The 19725-nt window shown below is 41.8% G+C and overlaps 4 protein-coding genes across 4 annotated transcripts in view; all 4 read right to left on the bottom strand.

The window, feature by feature from the left end:
* Positions 1-2492, bottom strand: part of LOC118418312 (cytochrome P450 4B1-like) — a 7595-nt gene extending 5103 nt beyond the window's left edge. The window contains exons 1-5 of the mRNA XM_035824173.1: positions 2376-2492; positions 1767-1811; positions 1455-1582; positions 638-756; positions 189-308 (exon numbers count right to left, since the gene is read on the bottom strand). Of these exons, the coding sequence (XP_035680066.1) occupies positions 189-308; positions 638-756; positions 1455-1582; positions 1767-1811; positions 2376-2433 (470 nt within the window). The 5' untranslated portion in view covers positions 2434-2492. The remainder of the gene's footprint in view (positions 1-188; positions 309-637; positions 757-1454; positions 1583-1766; positions 1812-2375) is intronic.
* On the bottom strand, positions 2490-4751 carry LOC118414617. Its single transcript, XM_035818830.1, has 3 exons — positions 4472-4751; positions 2525-2628; positions 2490-2493 (listed from the first exon to the last, which is right to left on the bottom strand). The coding sequence occupies exons 1-3, from the start codon at positions 4676-4678 to the stop codon at positions 2490-2492; spliced, it is 315 nt and encodes a 104-aa protein (XP_035674723.1). The 5' UTR covers positions 4679-4751.
* Positions 4752-9697: 4946 nt separating this feature from the next.
* LOC118414551 (leukotriene-B4 omega-hydroxylase 3-like) lies at positions 9698-15489 on the bottom strand. Its single transcript, XM_035818703.1, has 7 exons — positions 15283-15489; positions 13631-13778; positions 11636-11763; positions 11074-11210; positions 10609-10728; positions 10153-10291; positions 9698-9892 (listed from the first exon to the last, which is right to left on the bottom strand). Exons 1-7 carry the CDS (start codon positions 15487-15489, stop codon positions 9698-9700), a joined length of 1074 nt encoding a protein of 357 aa, XP_035674596.1.
* Positions 15490-16794: 1305 nt separating this feature from the next.
* LOC118418338 (cytochrome P450 4B1-like) overlaps positions 16795-19725 on the bottom strand; it is a 10285-nt gene continuing 7354 nt past the window's right edge. The window contains exons 10-12 of the mRNA XM_035824217.1: positions 17990-18054; positions 17735-17817; positions 16795-17304 (exon numbers count right to left, since the gene is read on the bottom strand). Coding sequence (XP_035680110.1) covers positions 17124-17304; positions 17735-17817; positions 17990-18054 — 329 coding nt within the window. The 3' untranslated portion in view covers positions 16795-17123. The remainder of the gene's footprint in view (positions 17305-17734; positions 17818-17989; positions 18055-19725) is intronic.

Here is a 19725-nt window from a genome sequence, read left to right as displayed (position 1 = left end):
CCTCTGCTTGGAGAGTAGACAGACTGACAAATCTAGGGTTTGACTGAATTCGAATAGCAAAATACATGTGAGATTCTACATGGCGTCATATTCCTTAAACCATTATTAACGTGTAAGTACAGATGAAGATGTAGCCTTCTTTGATTGTTTGATCTCTTCTTCTTCGGCTTATAATAAGGGGACAAAACCTTCTTCCACTAGTCGAGAGGCCATACACGAAGTCACTCAGGAGGTAGATAATAGACCTCCCTCTCTGCATTGCCAGCTCAGTTAGTTCGTGGATGGATGAGAGGTAGTCGTTGGTTTTCCTTGCGATTGGAAATGTAGAGCTCACGTTAGATAGATACATTTATCATATACATACATACATTAAGGGATACACATGGGACGTACTGACGTCGGGAAAAAACATTTATATCATTATACACGTAAAATTGAATATCTTACTACATGTACCACGTTTGTACGACATAATTATAGCAACAAACATACACCTTATACTTGGAATCCATTAACATGTCTCTGTGGACGTCTTTATTTAAACAATGTCTTGAGCTGTAGAAAAAGAAGCATGTTTTAGACGACATAAAGTTTAAATTAAACTAGTGTCCAGTCAAAACCAGATTTCGTTCCCCACCTGGTCTGGCAGTTAGTGTTTTGGCTGAGTGTACACTTCAGCATGCTGTCCAACGTCATCAGACTCATGTGGTGGAACACGTCAATGGACGAGCCAGGCTTCAGTTCTTTCCAGTTATTCTGTGTGTAGAGTTCGAACTAACACATGAGACCTGAAAATTCACTTACTTACATGTTTCAAGAAGGCTATGTTTGTTTGCTTGTCCGTTTATGGACAGTAAAACTGAATAAGAGGATGGACCGATATTTAGCATGTGTAAAAAACCAGTGAGAATATAGTAAGATATGAATAAGACATGAATCAGGAGTTAACTCGCATTTATCACTGAGAAAATTTAATAAATCCGCTGTATTCATGATAGGAATTGCAAACAACCATGCATGTAAATGACCTCATTTGAATAATGTATGAAATTATATGATATGACGTGAATGAAATAGGTGCGGCTTTTAGAAGTTAATTGAAGTGGAATATGATTAAATATTGATTATTCAATTCAGAACATCATTTGCATAATCGACGGGAAAAATGGCAGAACACATTTCTTCCTTTTTTATAAGATAACACTTTGGACAACTTGTGTACATGTTATTTGCGAAGACAATATCGTCTGCCGAAATAAGATATGCAATTCAATTTGCATGCAAATGAGGACATATTTGCATAATCAACGAGAAACCATTATATTACGTTTTAGTCGTTTACGCTGGCGTGTTTTTCGGTGTGGTGTCTAAAAGAGTTGGGAACGTGAAAGTAGCTATATCAGATTTGATACTAGTACCCGCTCTATGATTTGAAACCAACAAAGAGTACATACCAGCATGGCGTTTGTGCTCTCTGAGAAGAGTCGAACGTACGGCTTGAGGATCTCGAAGTGGAACCCCGGTGTGAGGAGGCGGCGGTTCCGGAACCACTTGGGCCCGCTACTTAGAAGGAGACCATCACCTGTAAAATCACAATAGTCAGAGATGCATGCATAACGATTTCGTCCGCTCTTGTGTTTAAAACTTGAGCACCCCAATAGGCGTTGAAGAGTTCATAACTGATAAACTTTCTAGCGAGATTCATAAATGCAATCGCGAAAGACTGAAATATTATGTTCGTATAAAAAAGATCGAATTTCACGAACCAAGCCATGGTCTCAACATGCCGTAGATGATTTCGAGCTTCTGGTCTGTGGAAACAAGACAATCAAAGATAACAGGCTTTATAATTTATAACTCCGCCGCGCGCCGCGCTCCCTATCAGAAAGCATACAAACTGCAATGCGGATGCACACATGCACGCACTCATAAACACATGGACACACGTGCGAGCATAACATGCTTATTTTCACTACGATAACTATGAACTGCATTAGAAGCTCATGTCGTTAAATAATAGCCTACATTTATATTCCTTTTTGACTGACCTGCCTGTTGATATTCAAAAATGGCAGGTGTTTGATAATCTAAAGGTGGGTTCACACGTGCGTATGAGGTCCGTATGGACTTTTTAGCCTCTACCAGGCTCCTCAGGTCGCTGGAAAAATAGTAGAAATTGGCCAATATAGCAGGATAACGTGTCAGCGGAGTTAGCTGGTCGCAAACCATACTCCTCGGACAGTTAACTCCTCTGGCATGCTATGTGTCTATATTGGCCAATTTCTACTATTTTTCCAGCGACCTGTGGAGCCTGGTAGAGGCTAAGAATTCCACACGGACCTCATACGGACTAAAATACCCGGCTTAAGACAGACCTGTACGCATCAGTACCGCTCGCACGTCGTCTGGATGGGTTGCTACCAGTCGACCCATTGCTGCACCGTGTTTGAAGATGTACCCATGCTGATATTGTCGGAACCATTCCGACGTTATCTCACGGTTGTGACGTTCACCTTGTCTTAGCTGTAAAGAGAGTGGGTCAGTAGGTTGTTTTTTGATAGAATGCTGATGATATTGCTGGACCCATTCCGACATTGCCTTCTCGAAGTGACGATCACCTTGTTTTGCCTGTAAAGACAGTCGGTGAGTAATTTGAGTTTTGCAGAATGATTAAGTTACTTCTTGGGTGTGTGTGTGTGTGTGTGTGTGTGTGGCATCATTTATATGTTGTCCCACGATTTCAGTTGATACACTCAACCTGCTACAAAGATGACAAGAGCACATGCGGGTATTATTACGGGGTTACCACAACGACAAATAAAGGGGGTGATAGACACGCGTAAGCTGAGTCTTTACAACAGCGATAACAGCTGCTGCCTCCCATACAACCGTGAATCGACTGCCTTTCTCAGAAAACAGAAGAAACGGTCAATTTGATATAGCAAGCTACCCAAGAAGATAAAACTTATAACTCACCTTCACATTGGTCTCATTAAAGCAGGGTATACCGGTAAAGAACAAATTGGCAGTGGGAATCAGCGTTCCCGCCACCATGGTTCATCAGTTCGTCCCAAATTTTTGAAGGGGAAGGGGCGAACGTCCTATTATCAAAGCAGAGGTTGGTGGGGAAAATCGTGACCTTTTTCTTATATGCCGTTTTTTTCGACCAGCCTCCCCACCAACCTCTGCTTGGAGAGTACGACCGTCCGGCGGAGACGTAGGCTCTCGCTATTTAACAAGGAAGGCATGCTCACGCGAGATATTCTGGATTTTTTTCTGGACCGGTCTTCCTGACGATCATCGGGTATGATAATTTTGGTGTATTTGCAGCCAGTAGGTACCCTAAGTGTTGAGTACGAGGGGTGATCAATAAGTCCTCGGCCTCACCCAGAAATAATAAGCACAACTCAATAAGATTTCTAAGCATAGATGCCAAGTATAAAGTCTTATATGAATGTGTACCAAAATTTAAATTAGTGTGATCATTACTTTGCAGGCGACACCCAGTAACGTTAAGTAAGGGAGAAGGACAAAAAACGTGGATAATTAATTGAGCTGCGACCTGAGGTGTGCGGGTCAACTTGCGCTGCTAGAAGTCAGACACCCACTTCTTTTTGCTTGAAATAGGAAGAGAATCATTATCAAACAGTTTGACAATATTTTTGTTGTTGTTTATGACAAAGAAATTACGGCATGGGGAACTCGATCCACACATGTCTGATCACAATTCACACTTGTTTTTCTCACCACTTACCTTCTAATGAGCAAAAAACGAATGCCCGGCCCAGTGGAAAGTAACGACTGCAATGATTTGAAATTTAGAGGATACTTTTAAAGGCTTCATAGTATGATGTTGTGCTTCAAAATCTGAGTCGTGCTTATTATTTCTGGGTGAGACCGAGGACGCGTATTGATCACCCCTCGTAATGAGGCTGATTAACGTGGTCGAGGCGCCTCCTCGAGAACGGGAACCCCGTTTTGCGTCCCTCCTGGAAGTCGATTTCGTGTAATTCTTCGTGAGGCTACAGCATCCGGTCGTCCTAGGTATATGAACTTTGGCACTAATTTTGATGTGGATAATGCTGCTGAGGAAATTTTTGGAATATTTGCAGCTTGGCAACAAGCTGTCGTACTGGGATTGTATAGCCGATTCGTAAAAACCCATGGCCCTTCCCCCAACCCCAATTTACTTCCGTGCCAACACCCCCTCCCCCCTCAGGCAAAAAATTCCATTCCCCCTCAACGCACCAGCCCTAGCTTGCCTCCGGCCTTGCTAAGTGTCCCACAGTCCCTTATAGCCAAACCGGGTACATCTTTCTGATGTATTGAGCCCAAACAGGAGGCCATTATAATTGTAACCGGTTGGCAAGTATGTACAACATAACGCCGTATGCAAAATGCCAGTAAGGTTTAGGCTTCTGTTAGAGACCTCTTAGTGATGGGCATTACAAACTGATCACAGTCCACTCACAAACACCAGGTGCCCCAGCAGCCAGTGTGCTCCCGGCGGGACGGGGAAAACCTTCTCCAGGGCCCACAGGTTCCGCAGAGATCGAACCACAGCCACCGTACCCTTCAGCAGCACAACCACGCAGAGAGCCGCAGCGCACCACAGGGCCGTGGTGAACACATGTCGGCTGAGGAAACCCAGGGTGTTGGAGGCGTTGTCAGGCGACATCGTACAACGACTTTCCACAAGCAAAATGCTGACCTCGATGGTTCAATGCGCCAAGGGTTAGAGTTACAAAGGTCAACATGGTTAGTGGGCCAGTCAAACATGTATTCTGCAGTGCAAATACTCAGGTAACGTTACGTTCACACAAAGAACACGACTTTTCTAAACGCTGGCTCTATAATATCTCCATGAAAAAATGGAGATAAATATCATATATAGTTATGGGTGTGTCTGTGCGTTTGTTTGTCTGTATGTGTTTCCGGATTTTTGTAGTCATCATAATTCAAGAACCTCTGGATGGATTACGATGATATTTGGTATGTGAGTAGGTGTTGGGAAGATGAAGGTCAAGGTCAATTTTAGGCCCCCTGGTATGTGACCTCGGTGCTTGGTTACCCAGTTGGACCGCGCCATCACAGGCGGAGGGGCCGATTGGTGGTGTGGGAGGTAAGAACCACTGACACAAAGAAAACTGACACACATTATATACATGTTCTATTAACTTTATTCATATATGTTATCAAGAAACTGATGTGTGTGCTTTATTATTTTGCAGACTGGAGCTGAAAGAACGATACCGAGTTCCTAACCGCTAGCGTAACAGACTGAGTGCTTTGGCGATGATATCTCTATCCGATACAGAAGAACACATTCTAACTGCACGCTTTACATACTCGTAGACTGTTGTAGTGCTATTCTTACAAGTAATATACAATCACAAGTCCATAGATATCTTTAATCAGTGGCTAACGACATCATATAGAAAGAGAAAATATGTACGTTGCAATAAAACAAGAGCATCTTTTCCCGAAAAATCATCATGGCGTCGATAGCTTAAACAACAAAGACAAACAAGACGAAAATAATGAATTTGGTTCCACAATTTTGAGTTACGATGACTGCCATCACTATGGTAGTAAAGTACACTGTACTGAACTACGTATCCGCGGAGGGTAGATACGATTAGATCAGTGACGCTGACGTTGGTGATCACGAAAGCACCGCACCATCAAAAGAGACTAGCTGCTATGTCCGTCTGTAGGACCCGAGTCGCCGTGTGTGGTTTTCCACTTCTAATATTTTCTCCTTAACGCAAAGGAATTTCAATTGCAATTACAGTAATTAGACCATGGACAGATAATAAATAATTTGCCAGGGGAGTTGTGCTACCAGAGGAGTTGGTCGGCCGCGCAACCTTAGCGTGGACTGACTCCCCCGAAAACTTTCCCGATTTTATGGCCAAATTCTACGATCCCCGCACCCCATAGGAAGGGCTGATGGAGGCTACTAAATGATAACATGAATTGGATATTTGTTGAGCGAACATAAAATCACTATCACATTGGAAACGTAGCATTGCACATTAGAGTATCAAATATTAGAGCTTGATCATTAAGTATTTGGAAGGAGTTTTATTTACTTGTTTCTCCGTTGAATTCTAGTACTTTGGGATGCACGAAATATTTAGTACTAGTTAGTGACATTAACACACGGAGCCTTGAAATATAACTGGAACTGTGTATCAAATCTTTCAAGGAGAAATGAACAAAGGAACGACGGATTTTCAAGAAATTCAGGATGTAGCTAGCTTAGACGGGTGTTCACACTGAGATGGAAGTTATATAAATTAGGACTAAATATGCATAATAAACGAAAATTCTATAATTCCGGTCATTTCCATAGTAGGGCTTTAATATGTGTAACGTATTTAACATTGGAACATTGAAGGTATCAATTATGCAAACATCGCTACATGTGTATTTTCATCATCAATACAAAAGTGCCATAAATCCGTACTAGTACATGATTCCATTCTTGTGAGGTGCGTAATTTAATCAAAAGTGACATTGCACGATCTATGATGAAATGTAAACGTGGAAATCTGCCAGAGGAAATGACCTTCGCACTATAGAGTACCAAAACTGTGCTTGCTACTGTTATTTGCATAATCAATGAGACGAGGTGAAGCAAAAGTTTCCGAAAACGCTTAATATTTCATGTGGAGGTACGAGGTCTCCGAACTGTTGTTTGTGATTGAATTCATTACAGTGATGCATAAAGTTATGTATTGCAGTATCTGATGACAGACTACTACAACCGCAGACCACCAGGCACTTAGTCCACCTCAATAGGTGTGATCTTGATGTAGAGACCCGGGCTATCGGCTCGAAGGACCATCCTGTCTAGAACAACGGGCTCCGGTAGGGTGTCGTCAGGAGTCAGAATGAACCGCTGCAGGATGAGCGCAACAGCTGTCTTCAACTCGTTCATGGCGAAGTGCTGTCCGATACAGTTCCTAGAATTATATCATATTTTGTTACAATTTGATATTATGTGATTTGTTCACAACTCGGTAAGACTAAAGCTTAGTTAATACATAATAAACCATACATAACCTTTGTTTTAATTCATACATAGTGTAGTAGTTTCAATGTGTACAGAAAGAGACGTGTCTGTGGATATATAAGTGTTGATGTGTGGGTACGCGCGCGTTTGTGTGTTGATTTGTGTATACGTGTGTGTAATGCACTTGTGTGTGTGTGTGCGTGTTTGTGTGTGTGTCTGTGTATGTGTGTGTGTCTGTGTGTGTGTGTGTGTCTGTGTGTGTGTGTGTGTGTCTCTGTGTGTGTGTGAAGTAGCACCACAAACCTTGGGCCTGCTGAGAATGGAACAAAGGCATATGCATGTCTGCCCTTGGAGTTCTCAGGTGAAAAAATCTCAGAGGATCGTACTCCTGAAGAACAATAAAAGACAAGACACATACTTTAAAGAATTAACATAAATGTATACATATTTGATGCATTCTAACGTAACGTTATGTTATTGACATAGATTGACTATATTCATGAAAAGCATATATTTCCAACCACAAACAGATAGATATGGTATTTAAAAATTAAGAGTACCTCCGGCTTTTCCCAGATATGTGGGTTACGGTGAAGAAGACGTAGATTGATATACACTTGTGATCCTGAAATACAAGACAGAGGTTTCTTAGATTACAGGTAAAGAACATTTTCACATATATAGCTGTTATCTATGGCACCTTCGGCTTTGTTAACTTGTCTGTTTTATTTTTCCTGTGTAGGCAACAAATGTACATCTCTCAAAGTCTGTGGTATTGTCGCACTTCCTAGCATTAGGGCGCGGTCAAATGAATCGTGCAATCGTCGTACCTCATTCGGGCATTTTGGAGAACATGTACTTGTCTTGCAAAGTTCAACTGTCTTGATACTCAAAAAGCTGTTTTGGATCCTTTTTGGTGGTTAGTTATTATCACAGCCTTCTCAAAAATCCTATGGCATCTAAATCGTACGACGATCGCGCGAGCAATGTGACCGCGTCCTTAAACCCCTGTCACATTATATACAATCTTCGGACGTACTTCGCGATCGCAGGAAGGTTGGCAAATTTTAAGATCTTCGGAGGGTCTTGCGTATTGGTCGCCCCAAAACTGTCCCGTCACATTTAAGCGAGGCTCGTGCGATCGACGGTGAATAAATCTATGATAATAAATCTCCCATGACCTCTTGCACGCGGACAAGGTAACACAAAACGTTCCTCAAAAAAGTCAAGAGATCAATAAATGTTGCTTATTTTGTTGTCGGAATCTTTTAAACCAATGAATGGAATGCGCGGGCATAATAGAAATGACACAAGAAAAGAAAGTGTCACAAAGTCAGGCTTCATACTACCACAGGGGTCACAATGGCAGAATTACCCTCACATTCCCAAAAATTCAATATTTGTAAACAAATGGAAGTCGGGCGAACGTCTCATGAACATCTCCCGACTGACGTGCGTTCGCCATCCGATTTGCGCTCGATGATTGAGAAGTATGTCTGTGCTCGCCTATCGGTCTTCAATCGTTGGATTGTCGGAAGTCGGGCGAACGTCGCACGAACGTCGCCCAACTGACGGGCGTTCGCCATCCGATTTGCGCTCGATGATTAAGAACTATGTCTGTGTTCGCCTATTGGTCTTTGATTGACGCAAGACTATTGACCGATACCCTTGCGAGGTACGCACGATTTGCACGCACGATCTGCGACTCGGTAACGAGCTCTGCGATCTCAGAGAATTGTCGCTTATGCTAAGAACATGTTTCGCTGCACCGCGACCATCGTACGACCCCTGAAAATCGCCGGCGATCCCGAAAAATCGCGGGATGATCGTGAGAACACCTGACGTCTTACTCACGAAAATGTCATTTAGAGCTCACAGAATCGACGGCCGATCGATTTTCGCGTAATGTGACAGGGGTATTAAGCTTACCTTCGGGTAAGGTCCTCCCATCGCTGAAGGTAAGAGGGGTCTCCACGGTTCGTAATATCTCCGGAACCGCAGGGTACAGCCTCAGGCTCTCCTTCACACACAACGTGATGTATTTCATCGACGGTAGGTCTTCCCTGTGTGTGAGGAAATAGATGAATATCGAATGACGACCGTGCTAATAAAGAGCTTCTTCTATCATCTATGATACCTATCTTGGAATGTTTTATTTGGAACATTTCGGGATGATTGTTTTCCTTTTTACTTTTTGGAACACAACATATCTATAGTATAAAAGTAACACAAACTTATAGTTAACCATGTTTGTTGGATAAGAAACTAACAGGGTCAAAATGCAAAGAAAAATCACCTGAAGAATTGCTATAAGGTGTTCAAACGTAACTTAGTCATACCAGAGCTAAAAGAAGTGCGGAGAAACAACTGAATTTATAGAAAAAAGGTTAACAAGGAAGCGCAAACAATACATGTAGTTTGGGGTGACCGGTTATTTATAGAATCTGCGTGAATGAGGCTTTTAAATATGGCAATGACATTTCCAATGCATGAAATCATAAGGACTTCAAGTACGGGAATCCCTACATATTATTGTAACCTGTCGTTGGTTTGATTTTGAGTTAACTGATCTTACGTTCTTCCTTTGTCTTGTGTTTTGGTTGTGCATACCTGAGTTGAATCGAAAAAATAGTTTGCCTTTTATTCTCACATCAGTTTATACATGTGCTAAGTCCCTCACCACGTCACTTCCGTTCTCCCCTGCAGCACTTCCTGTGCCTCCTTCCTGCACTTCTCCTGATGTCCCGGATGACGAGCCAGACAGTACAGGGTCCAGGCCAGCCCGCTGGCTGTGGTGTCGTGTCCCTCGAACATGAAGGTGTCCACCTCGTCACGGATCTCAGCATCAGTCAGGCCGTTACCATCTTCATCCTGGAACGTTTCGCTTGATGTAGGAAGACTTTGAGCGCAGATGGCTTTGTATATACATGTCTATGATTCTCTACTGCATCATGTCGCAATTTCACTGATACAATTCTAAGTTTGTAAGATAATTGTACCGTAACATTTGAAGGTAGAAACAACTGCAATTGCTGCCATTTATAATTATATTGTTATCAAAAATACAACAGATACATTCAGACAAGGTACTCACAAAGTACGCACCACAAATGTTTCCACAAAGTACGCACCTTTGCCCTCAACAGAATGTCAAGAAAGTCCAGATACTTCTTGGCACTGTCTCCATCAGACTGTTCCTTCAGAGTGTCTTTCCGTTGGCGAATTATCTCTGCTGAATGTTTGTGGACAATGTTACATGCGGCTTTATATCTAGGTATGGATGTAAATGTATGGATGTAAATGCATTATTTCTAATAATGTATTTTCAACATCATCAATAAAAGTTACTGACTGAGAATACTTTTCATGTATGTGGACATCTACAGTCTCTAGTTCATGTAGAACGAGTGAGAGACAAATATAGGATTTGACTCGATTCAAGTTAGCAAAATACATGAGAAATACACTTTCTATAGCGTCGTATTCCTTAAAACAATTCTTAACGTGTAGATACAGGTGAAAATGTAGCCTTTTTATTGTTTGATATTCCAAAGTACCAAATCAATATTATAAAAAGGGGACAAAACCTTCTTCCACTAGGCGAGAGGCCATACACAAAGTCGCTCAGTAGATAAACAATGGACTTGGCTCTCTGTACTGTAAGCTCAGCTAGTTCGTGGATGGAAGAGAGGTAGTCGTTGGTTTTCCTAGCGATTGAAAATGTAGAGTTAACGATAAATAGACACATTTATCATATACATACATAAATAAACACATGGGACGTACTGGCGCCAGCAAAAAATAAATACGTTTACATCATACACGTAAAATTGAACAAATCATGGACTAAAGCTGAGCATATACCACGTTAGATCACGACATCGGTTGATAGCAAAAAGCCTTACTCGCTACACATGGAGTCTAAGACCATTGAAAATGTCGATCTATGTCTTTTTTTAACCACATCTTGAGCTGTAAAAAGAAAACACGTTACAGGTGCCATAAAGTGTACTTAAGCTATTGTCTGTTACAAGCCGGATTTAGCTCCCCACCTGGTCTGGCAGTTTGTGTTTTGGCTGAGTGTACACTTCAGCATGCTGTCCAACGTCATCAGACTCATGTGGTGAAACACGTCAATGGACGACCCAGGCTTCAGATCTTTCCAGTTATTCTGTGTGTAGAGTTTGGACTAATATGTGAAACCTGAAAAAAATCACTTAGCACCACTTTTGATTTATAAACCAGACACGCGTCGTCCTAGCGATCCTTGGAGTTAATTAGTGACGTAGTAGTACTTAAAAAAGGTTATGTTTTGAAAACCTTATTGAAACAAGTATTACTGACTTTTCCGTGCCATTTCTGGTTGGGTTCATTTGTGGGTGTGTTTGTTTGTTTCATCGTTGTGTAGGGAAACATCATATTGCGAAGATAGGAAGTCCTGGAATTCTAGTTTAAGCTGACGTGTTTTCGGTTTGACATCTAAAAGATTTGAAGACGGTCAATCAGCTGACAGTTTTAATATTGTTCCTGTATCTGTATCCGTATCTATATAGCCTGTCTTTGTCTAATGTTACTGTCTTTGTAACATTAACTCTAAACCTAGAGAGTACCTACCAGCATGGCGTTTGTGCTCTCTGAGAAGAGTCGAACGTACGGCTTGAGGATCTCGAAGTGAAACCCCGGTGTGAGGAGGCGGCGGTTCCGGAACCACTTGGGCCCGCTACTTAGAAGGAGACCATCACCTGTTCAATCACAAGAGTCAGAGATGCAGACATAACGATTTCGTCCGCTCTTGTGTTTAAAAGTTGAGCAGCCCAATAGGTGTTCAACAACTCATAGACTGATAAACTAAACTGATGCAATCGAAAGAAATGAAATGTATGTTCGTATAAAAAAATTGAATTTCACGAACCAAGGAATGGTCTCAATATGCCGTAGAAGATTTCGAGCTTTTGGTCTGTGGAAATCAAAGGAAAACAAGACAATCAAAGATAGTAAACTTTATAACTCCGCCGGGCTGTCTGGCGGAAGATATAGAAACTGCACGCCCACACGCACTCATCAACACATGGACACACGGGCAAGCATAACATGCTCATTGTCAGTACGATAACTATAAACTTCATACCAATTAGAAGTTCATGTCATTAAACTAGAGTTCCGCGACCCCATACCTTCGCTAAATGATTTACCTTTACAATTAGTATATTAATTGTTTTTGTCATTGATTATGCAAATAAGTTCTTAATGTGCATGGATTAATTTTCAATAATTAATGTTCAATTGTGTTCACCTGTACATAACTTCCAAATGCCACAAGTAAGAAATTCCAGCCATTTACTACAGTGGTATTATAAGATTTGCTCATTAATTATACAAATTAGATCTTTATTTGCATAATATCTCAACATTCTTCTCTTTCTCAGTTGCAAATATCACATGTTGCAATATGCCTATAATGGAACAGAGCAGATTTATAGACAATTTCCTCATTAATTATATAAATTAGATTCCGATTTGCACAATTGATATTCAACTATAGGAAGCATCACTTAAACTCTCTACATAACAAAAATCATGACGATTTGTCACCCATTTGTTCAGCTATTTCCTTTCAAAATCTGACCCTTAAGCCTATCTAGACCGGGCTTTTTTGGGATACCTGGGGCCGGGGGCTCCTTTGACCCCCCCCCCCTTCGTAATTTCAAAATGGCATGGGTTACGATCACCAAATTTGGAGGGGATGATGTACTCGAAAAGTTTTATATTTTCTAGAATTTTGGTATCGTTATGACGTAATGTGACGTAATTATGACGTCATAATATCATATTTTTGGCTAAAACCGTCTAAATATGGAATTTCCGCTATACGTACAGGTAATAAACAAAAGGTTGACTATGAAGGCTAACATATTGGTATCTAAATCTGCCAAGTCATTTGTTGCCAATGACGACGACCCTGACGCCTATATGACGTCAAAAAATGACGTCCTTTGTCCGCCATCTTGGATCGACAAGCTTGAATTTTCTAAAATACGTTTTTTTTCTGCATATAACCCCCAAACCCAATAGAAGTGGACTAAAATGGTTCAAATGAATGTGTTTTGTAAAAAAAATAAAAGATTTTGACGGAATTTGAGTAAAAATGACATGTTTTTACTGTTGCTAATGACAATGTCCGCCATCTTGGATTTTGACCCATGACGTCATCAAATTAGCATAAATTATGAATATTCAATTATGATTGTAACTTAAGATTGCATAGGATGTTAATGATATAGATAAACAAGTGTGGTCTACCAATAAAACCATGAAATCTCATTATTTAAACTGAAATCAGTCGTAGTACACGCCTTTCAGCAGTTATACAACGTCAAAGTTGGCTCAGGCACTTTTATCCCCCTCCCCCGTCTAGATAGGGTTAACGGGTCCCTGCAGTTCTAAAAAGAAGCCGCTAGAGGGCCCAAACCTATACCACTTACCCTATATCAAGACAATCCATCAATACATTCTGGAGGTATGCTACGTAGACACACTCACACATACACACAAACGCTACCGAAAACATAACCTTTAGCGAAGCTTCAAGGTAACTACATGCATTCAGACCTGTCCGCCTCAGTAACGCGCGCACGTCGTCTGGATGGGTTACTATCAGTCGCCCCATCGCTGCACTGTGTTTGAAGATGTAACCCTGCTGATATTGTCGGAACCATTCCGACATTCTCTCATATTTGAGACGATCACTTTGTCTTAGCTGTAAAGAGAGTGGGTTTGAAGGTTGTTGTTTTTTATTGAAATACATGTAAAAATAAACGGACGAGGACAAAGTGACGGCGGACTCAAGTTACATTCAACTTATATTAGCGCCGCCACTTTTACAAGAATTGAAAATATAAATTATACAGGACAATAATAAATAGATAATTACGTATGTATACACAGTGGACGTGAGTCGAAACCCCCTACCAGTAAAAAACTAAAACAAAGAATTATACTTGAATTTAAAAACGATTTGTTGATGTAATGTAGACATGTGTTGCTGCTATGATTTTGCAATTGACATTAAAATAACAGAAATAACTACCATGTAAGATCAGCATTTCTTTGGCATTATTTGCATGTTTTTTTTTAATAGAATGATTAAGTTACTTTGTTTGTGTGTGCCACACTAGTTTATGTTGCCCAAACGATCTGAGTTATTTCACTCAACCTACTACAAAGATGACAAGTACACATGCGGGTATTATTGCGGGGTATTCACAAAGGCAAAGCATGGGGGTTCGATCTATCTTCACAACAGCGATTAACACTTACCTCCCATACAACAAGCTATCTGCTACAAAACTATCAAGACCAGGGCAAGTCCAGGTACAAAAGATACAAAAAGTTCTGCTGCAGTACCAAGGTTTGATACCAAGGTGTCAAAAATCGGCCTTTACCTTTGTCATTCCAGTCCCTGTCCACTTACCACGTATCATGACAATCCACCCAGAGGTTCTTCAGGTCTTAAGTTATGTTAGTCAAAATATCCAGAAATACAAACACACAGACAGACAGAAAGACAGACAGAAAGACACACACACAAAAAAAAACAACATTTTTCATGAAGATAATAATTGCTGGCCTTTATGAGTATACAGAAGACATTGCCGACTTGATACAAGCAACCCGAGAAGCAACCCGAGAAGCAGTAATTGTTGACGTCATATTCAAAGAAAACACACAGAAGCATCTGTTGCTGTAGCTTGTGTGAAAATTTCAACCCAACTTCACATGGGTCTAATTAAATCAGGACAAGAACAAGTTAGAATCGCGTTCCCGCCATCCCTAGTCCATCAGTGCTGCCCAAATTGTTGCCGAACGCCCAGAGTGTGACTGGGGCGCTATTTAGAAAGTCGCACGCATTCTATGGGGGTCTGGACTTGTTCTCTCTGAAAACTAGGATTTTGGATCACTCAAAAGTGCAATTTCCTGCATTTGGGGAGACAAATCATGTGGTTGAGAGTGGTTGTCGGTCATTCCTTTTACCGCCGCTCCATGGGAAAAATTAGAGCGAGCATGTTACGTTTTGATAATGTATCGAGCTTTGTGACTAAATGCTGGTATTCCTGACAACGGGTGTGTTAACTAAGCAAGAATTTTGACTAGAAAAATAAAATGAATAATATTTTTGGAACATTTTCAGCTTGGCAACAAGTGAAAAAGAAAGCGGAAACTGTCATAACCAGCCCTTCCCCTACTGGTCCCAGTCCACTCACAAGCACCAGGTGCCCCAGCAGCCAGTGTGCTCCCGGTGGGACGGGGAAAACCTTCTCCAGGGCCCACAGGTTCCGCAGAGATCGCACCACAGCCGCCGTGCCCTTCAGCAGCACAGCCACGCAGAGAGCAGCAGCGCACCACAGGGCCGTGGTGAGCACATGTCGGCTGAGGAAACCCAGGATGTTGGAAGCGTTGTCAGGCGACATCGTACAACGACTTTCCACAAGCAAAATGCTGACCTCGATGGTTCAATGGGCCAAGGGTTAGAGTTACAAAGGTCACCGTGGTTAGTGGGCCAGTCAAACAAGTATTCCGCAGTGCAAATACTCAGGTAACGTTACGTTCACACAAAGAACACGACTCTTCTGAACGCTGGCTCTATGATATATCCATGAAAAATGGGTGTGTCTGTGCGTTTGTTTGTCTGTCTGTCTGTGTTTCCGGATTTTTGTAATCAGCATAATTCAAGAACCTCTGGATGGATTACGATGATATTTGGTATGTCAGTAGGTGTTGGGAAGATGAAGGTCAATGTCAATTTTGACCCCATGGTACGTCACCTTGGTACTGAAGCAGAAATTCCGTTTTTTGCATCTTTTGACCTGGATGTGCTATGGTCTTGAGTTGTATCTATTTGTTTCTCTGTCGAATTCTAGTACTTTGGGATGCACGAAATCGTTAGTACTAGTTAGCGACAATGCAATTGGAACTGTGTATCAAATCTTTCAAGGAGAAATGAACAAAGGAACGACGGATTTCCAAGAAATTCAGGATGTAGCTAGCTTAGACGGGTGTATACATTGAAATGCAAGTTATCTAAATTAGGACTAAATATGCATAATTAACGAAAATTATATACTTCCGGTCATTTCCATAGTAGGGCTTTAATAAGTGTAACGTACTTAATTTACGGCATTTGGAACATTGAATGTATCAATCATGTAAAATTATCTACATTCGGACCTGTCTATAGCGGCCACTCAAGGGACTCGAGAAATGTGGCCACTATAGACAGGTGCTGATCAATTAACCAAGAGCAATAAGTTAATTTCAGTACCCACTCTTTCTCACCGAGTAGTGTCTCAAATCGATCTTCTCAAAATTCAACTGACCCTTCTAAAGTTAAATCTACCGAAAATGATTGATTTTGTCATGCGGAATGTTGGTAAATTCACCGACAAAGACTTGTACTCTAACGTTCACACGTACCTTCCGCTACCGCCAAAATGACCATGTCAGGAACTCTAAATCCTCGCAAACTACGATTTTAAACTCGGTGCAGGCTGACATACGGCCGCCGTATGGTCGCGGTAGCCAGTGTTTCTGTATCCACGGGACCGGAAATCGTGTGGCTGTGGTCGCGTTGGACAGGTGGCCGCTATAGTCTATTTCTTCATGCGGTAAATTCTTAATGTCAATGTGAAAAATCCAAGGGACCTACAAAAAGTGACCGCAATGACCAGGTAGTTACTATGCAAAGGTGGTCGCTAAGACAGGATTGACTTTATTTTCCTAATCAATACAAAAGCGCCATAAATCCTTACTAGTATATAATTCCATTCTTGTGAGGCGTGTAATTCAATCAAAAGTGACATTGCACGATCTATGATGAAATGTAAATGTGGAATTCTGCCAGAGAAAAGGACTTTCGCACTATGGAGTACCAACATAGAGTAATGTGCTAGCTACAGTTTTGTGCATAATGAATGAGACGAGGTGAAGCAAAAAAAATCCAAATGCTCTTGATATTTCATGTGGAGGTATGAGGTCTCCGAACTGTTGTTTGTGATTGACTTCAGTATCTGATGACAGACTACTACAACCGCAGACCACCAGGCACTTATTCCATCTCAATAGGTGTGATCTTGAGGTAGAGACCTGGACTATCGGCTCGAAGGACCATCCTGTCTAGAACAACGGGCTCCGGTAGGGTGTCGTCAGGAGTTAGACTGAACCGCTGCAGGATGAGCGCAACAGCTGTCTTCAACTCGTTCATGGCGAAGTGCTGTCCGATACAGTTCCTAGAATTATATCATATGTTGTTACAATTTGATATTATGTGATTTGTTCACAACCCTGTAAGACTAAAGCTTAGTTAATACATAATAAATCATACATAACCTTTGTTTTAATTCATACATAGTGTAGTAGTTTCAATGTGTACAGAAAGAGACGTGTCTGTGGACAAGTGTTGGTGTGTGGGTACGCGCGCGTTTGTGTGTTGATTTGTGTATACGTGTGTGTAATGCACGTGTGTGTGTGTGTGTGCGTGTTTGTGTATGAGTGTGTTTGTGTTCGTTGTGTCTGTGCGTGTGTGTTTGTGTGCCTGTGTCTGTGTGTGTGTCTGTGTCTGTGTGTGTGTGTATGTGTGTGTCTGTGTCTGTGTGTGTGTCTGTGTGTGTGTGTGTGTGTGTGTGTGTGTGTGTGTGTGAAGTAGTGCTCACCACAAACCTTGGGCCTGCTGAGAAGGGAACAAAGGCATATGCATGTCTGCCCTTGGAGTTCTCAGGTGAAAACCGCAGAGGATCGTACTCCTGAACAACGATAAAAGACAGGACGCATACTTTAAAGAATTAACATAAATGTATACATATTTGATGCATTCTAACGTAACGGTATGTTATTGACATAGATTGGCTATATTCATGAAAAGCATATATTTCCAACCACAAACAGATAAATATGGTATTTGAAAATTAAGAGTACCTCCGGCTTTTCCCAGATATGTGGGTTACGGTGAAGAAGACGTAGATTGATATACACTTGTGATCCTGAAATACAAGACAGAGGTATCTTAGATTACAGGTAAAGAACATTTTCACATATATATCTGTTATCTATGGCACCTTCGGCTTTGTTAACTTGTCTGTTTTATTTTTCCTGTGTAGGCAACAAATGTACATCTCTCAAAGTCTGTGGTATTGTCGCACTTCCTAGCATTAGGGCGCGGTCACATGAATCGTACAATCGTCGTATCTCATTCGGGCATTTTGGAGAACAGCCATGTACTTGTCTTGCAAAGTTCAACTGTCTTGATACTCAAAAAGCTGTTTTGGATCCTTCTTGGTGGTTAGTTATTATCACAGCCTTCTCAAAAATCCTATGGCATCTAAATCGTACGACGATCGCGCGAGCAATGTGACCGCGTCCTTAAACCCCTGTCACATTATATACGATCTTCGGACGTACTTCGCGATCGCAGGAAGGTTGGCAAATTTTAAGATCTTCGGAGGGTCTTGCGTATTGGTCGCTCCAAAACTGTCCCGTCACATTTAAGCGAGGCTCGTGCGATCGACGGTGAATAAATCTATGATAATAAATCTCCCATGACCTCTTGCACGCGGACAAGGTAACACAAAACGTTCCTCAAAAAAGTCAAGAGATCAATAAATGTTGCTTTTGTTGTCGGAATCTTGTAAACCAATGAATGGAATGCGCGGGCATAATAGAAATGACACAAGAAAGGAAAGTGTGTCACAAAGCCAGCCTACATACTACCACAGGGGTCACAATGGCAGAATTACCCTCACATTCCCAAAAATTCAATACAGTATTTGTAAACAAACGGAACGAACGTCTCACGAACATCTCCCGACTGACGTGCGTTTGCCATCCGATTTGCGCTCGATGATTAAGAACCATGTCTGTGCTCGCCTATCGGTATTCAATCGTTGGATTGTCGGAAGTCGGGCGAACGTCACACGAACGTCGCCCAACTGACGGGGGTTCGCCAACCGATTTGCGCTCGATGATTAAGAACTAAGTCTGTGCTCGCTTATCGGTCTTCAATCGTTGGATTGACGCAAGACTATTTACCGATACCCTTGCGAGGTACGCACGATTTGCACGCACGATCTGCGACTCGGTAACGAGTTCTGCGATCTCAGAGATCTCAGAGAATTGTCGCTTATGTTATACCCCCCTCACAATAGGCGCGATTCGATCGGAAGACTAGTTTACGAACTCTGAATGACATTTTCGTGAGTAAGACGTCCGGTGTTCTCACGATCATCTTGCGATTTTTACGGATCGCCGGCAGTTTTCAGGAGTCTTACGACGGTCGCGGTGCAGCGAAACATGTTCTTAACATATGCGACTAGTCGAAGGAAATCTCCAAAATCACACAGCTCGTTACCGAGTCGCAGATTGTGCGTACAAATCGTGCGTGCCTTGCAAGGGTATCGGTCAATAGTCTTGCGTCAATCCAACGATTGAAGACCGATAGGCGAGCAAAGACATAGTTATTATTCATCGAGCGCAAATCGGATGGCGAACGCACTTCAGTGGGGCAACGTTCGGGCGACGTTCGCCCGACTTCCGTTTGTTTACAATTATTGAATTTCTGGGATTGTGAGGGTAATTCTACCATTGTGGTCGCTGTGGCTGTATGTAGGCTGGCTTTGTGACACACTTTCTTTTCTTGCGTCATTTCTATTATGCCC

This window comes from Branchiostoma floridae, chromosome 1, assembly GCF_000003815.2.
Source record: "Branchiostoma floridae strain S238N-H82 chromosome 1, Bfl_VNyyK, whole genome shotgun sequence".
Classification (NCBI taxonomy): Eukaryota; Metazoa; Chordata; class Leptocardii; order Amphioxiformes; family Branchiostomatidae; genus Branchiostoma; species Branchiostoma floridae.
This window is presented reverse-complemented; position numbering and strand designations above follow the sequence as displayed.

Coding starts and splice junctions, on each gene's coding strand:
- LOC118414551 (XM_035818703.1), bottom strand. CDS start 15,489: ATGTCGCCTGACAACGCTTCCAACATCCTGGGTTTCCTCAGCCGACAT. Junction 10,729..11,073: donor AACACAAACTGCCAGACCAG/GTGGGGAGCTAA, acceptor TTCAATCGCTAG/GAAAACCAACGACTACCTCT. Junction 10,292..10,608: donor CTCTCGCCTAGTGGAAGAAG/GTTTTGTCCCCT, acceptor ATCCATACCTAG/ATATAAAGCCGCATGTAACA.
- LOC118414617 (XM_035818830.1), bottom strand. CDS start 4,678: ATGTCGCCTGACAACGCCTCCAACACCCTGGGTTTCCTCAGCCGACAT. Junction 2,629..4,471: donor TGCTGGGGCACCTGGTGTTT/GTGAGTGGACTG, acceptor CTGTCTTTACAG/GCAAAACAAGGTGATCGTCA.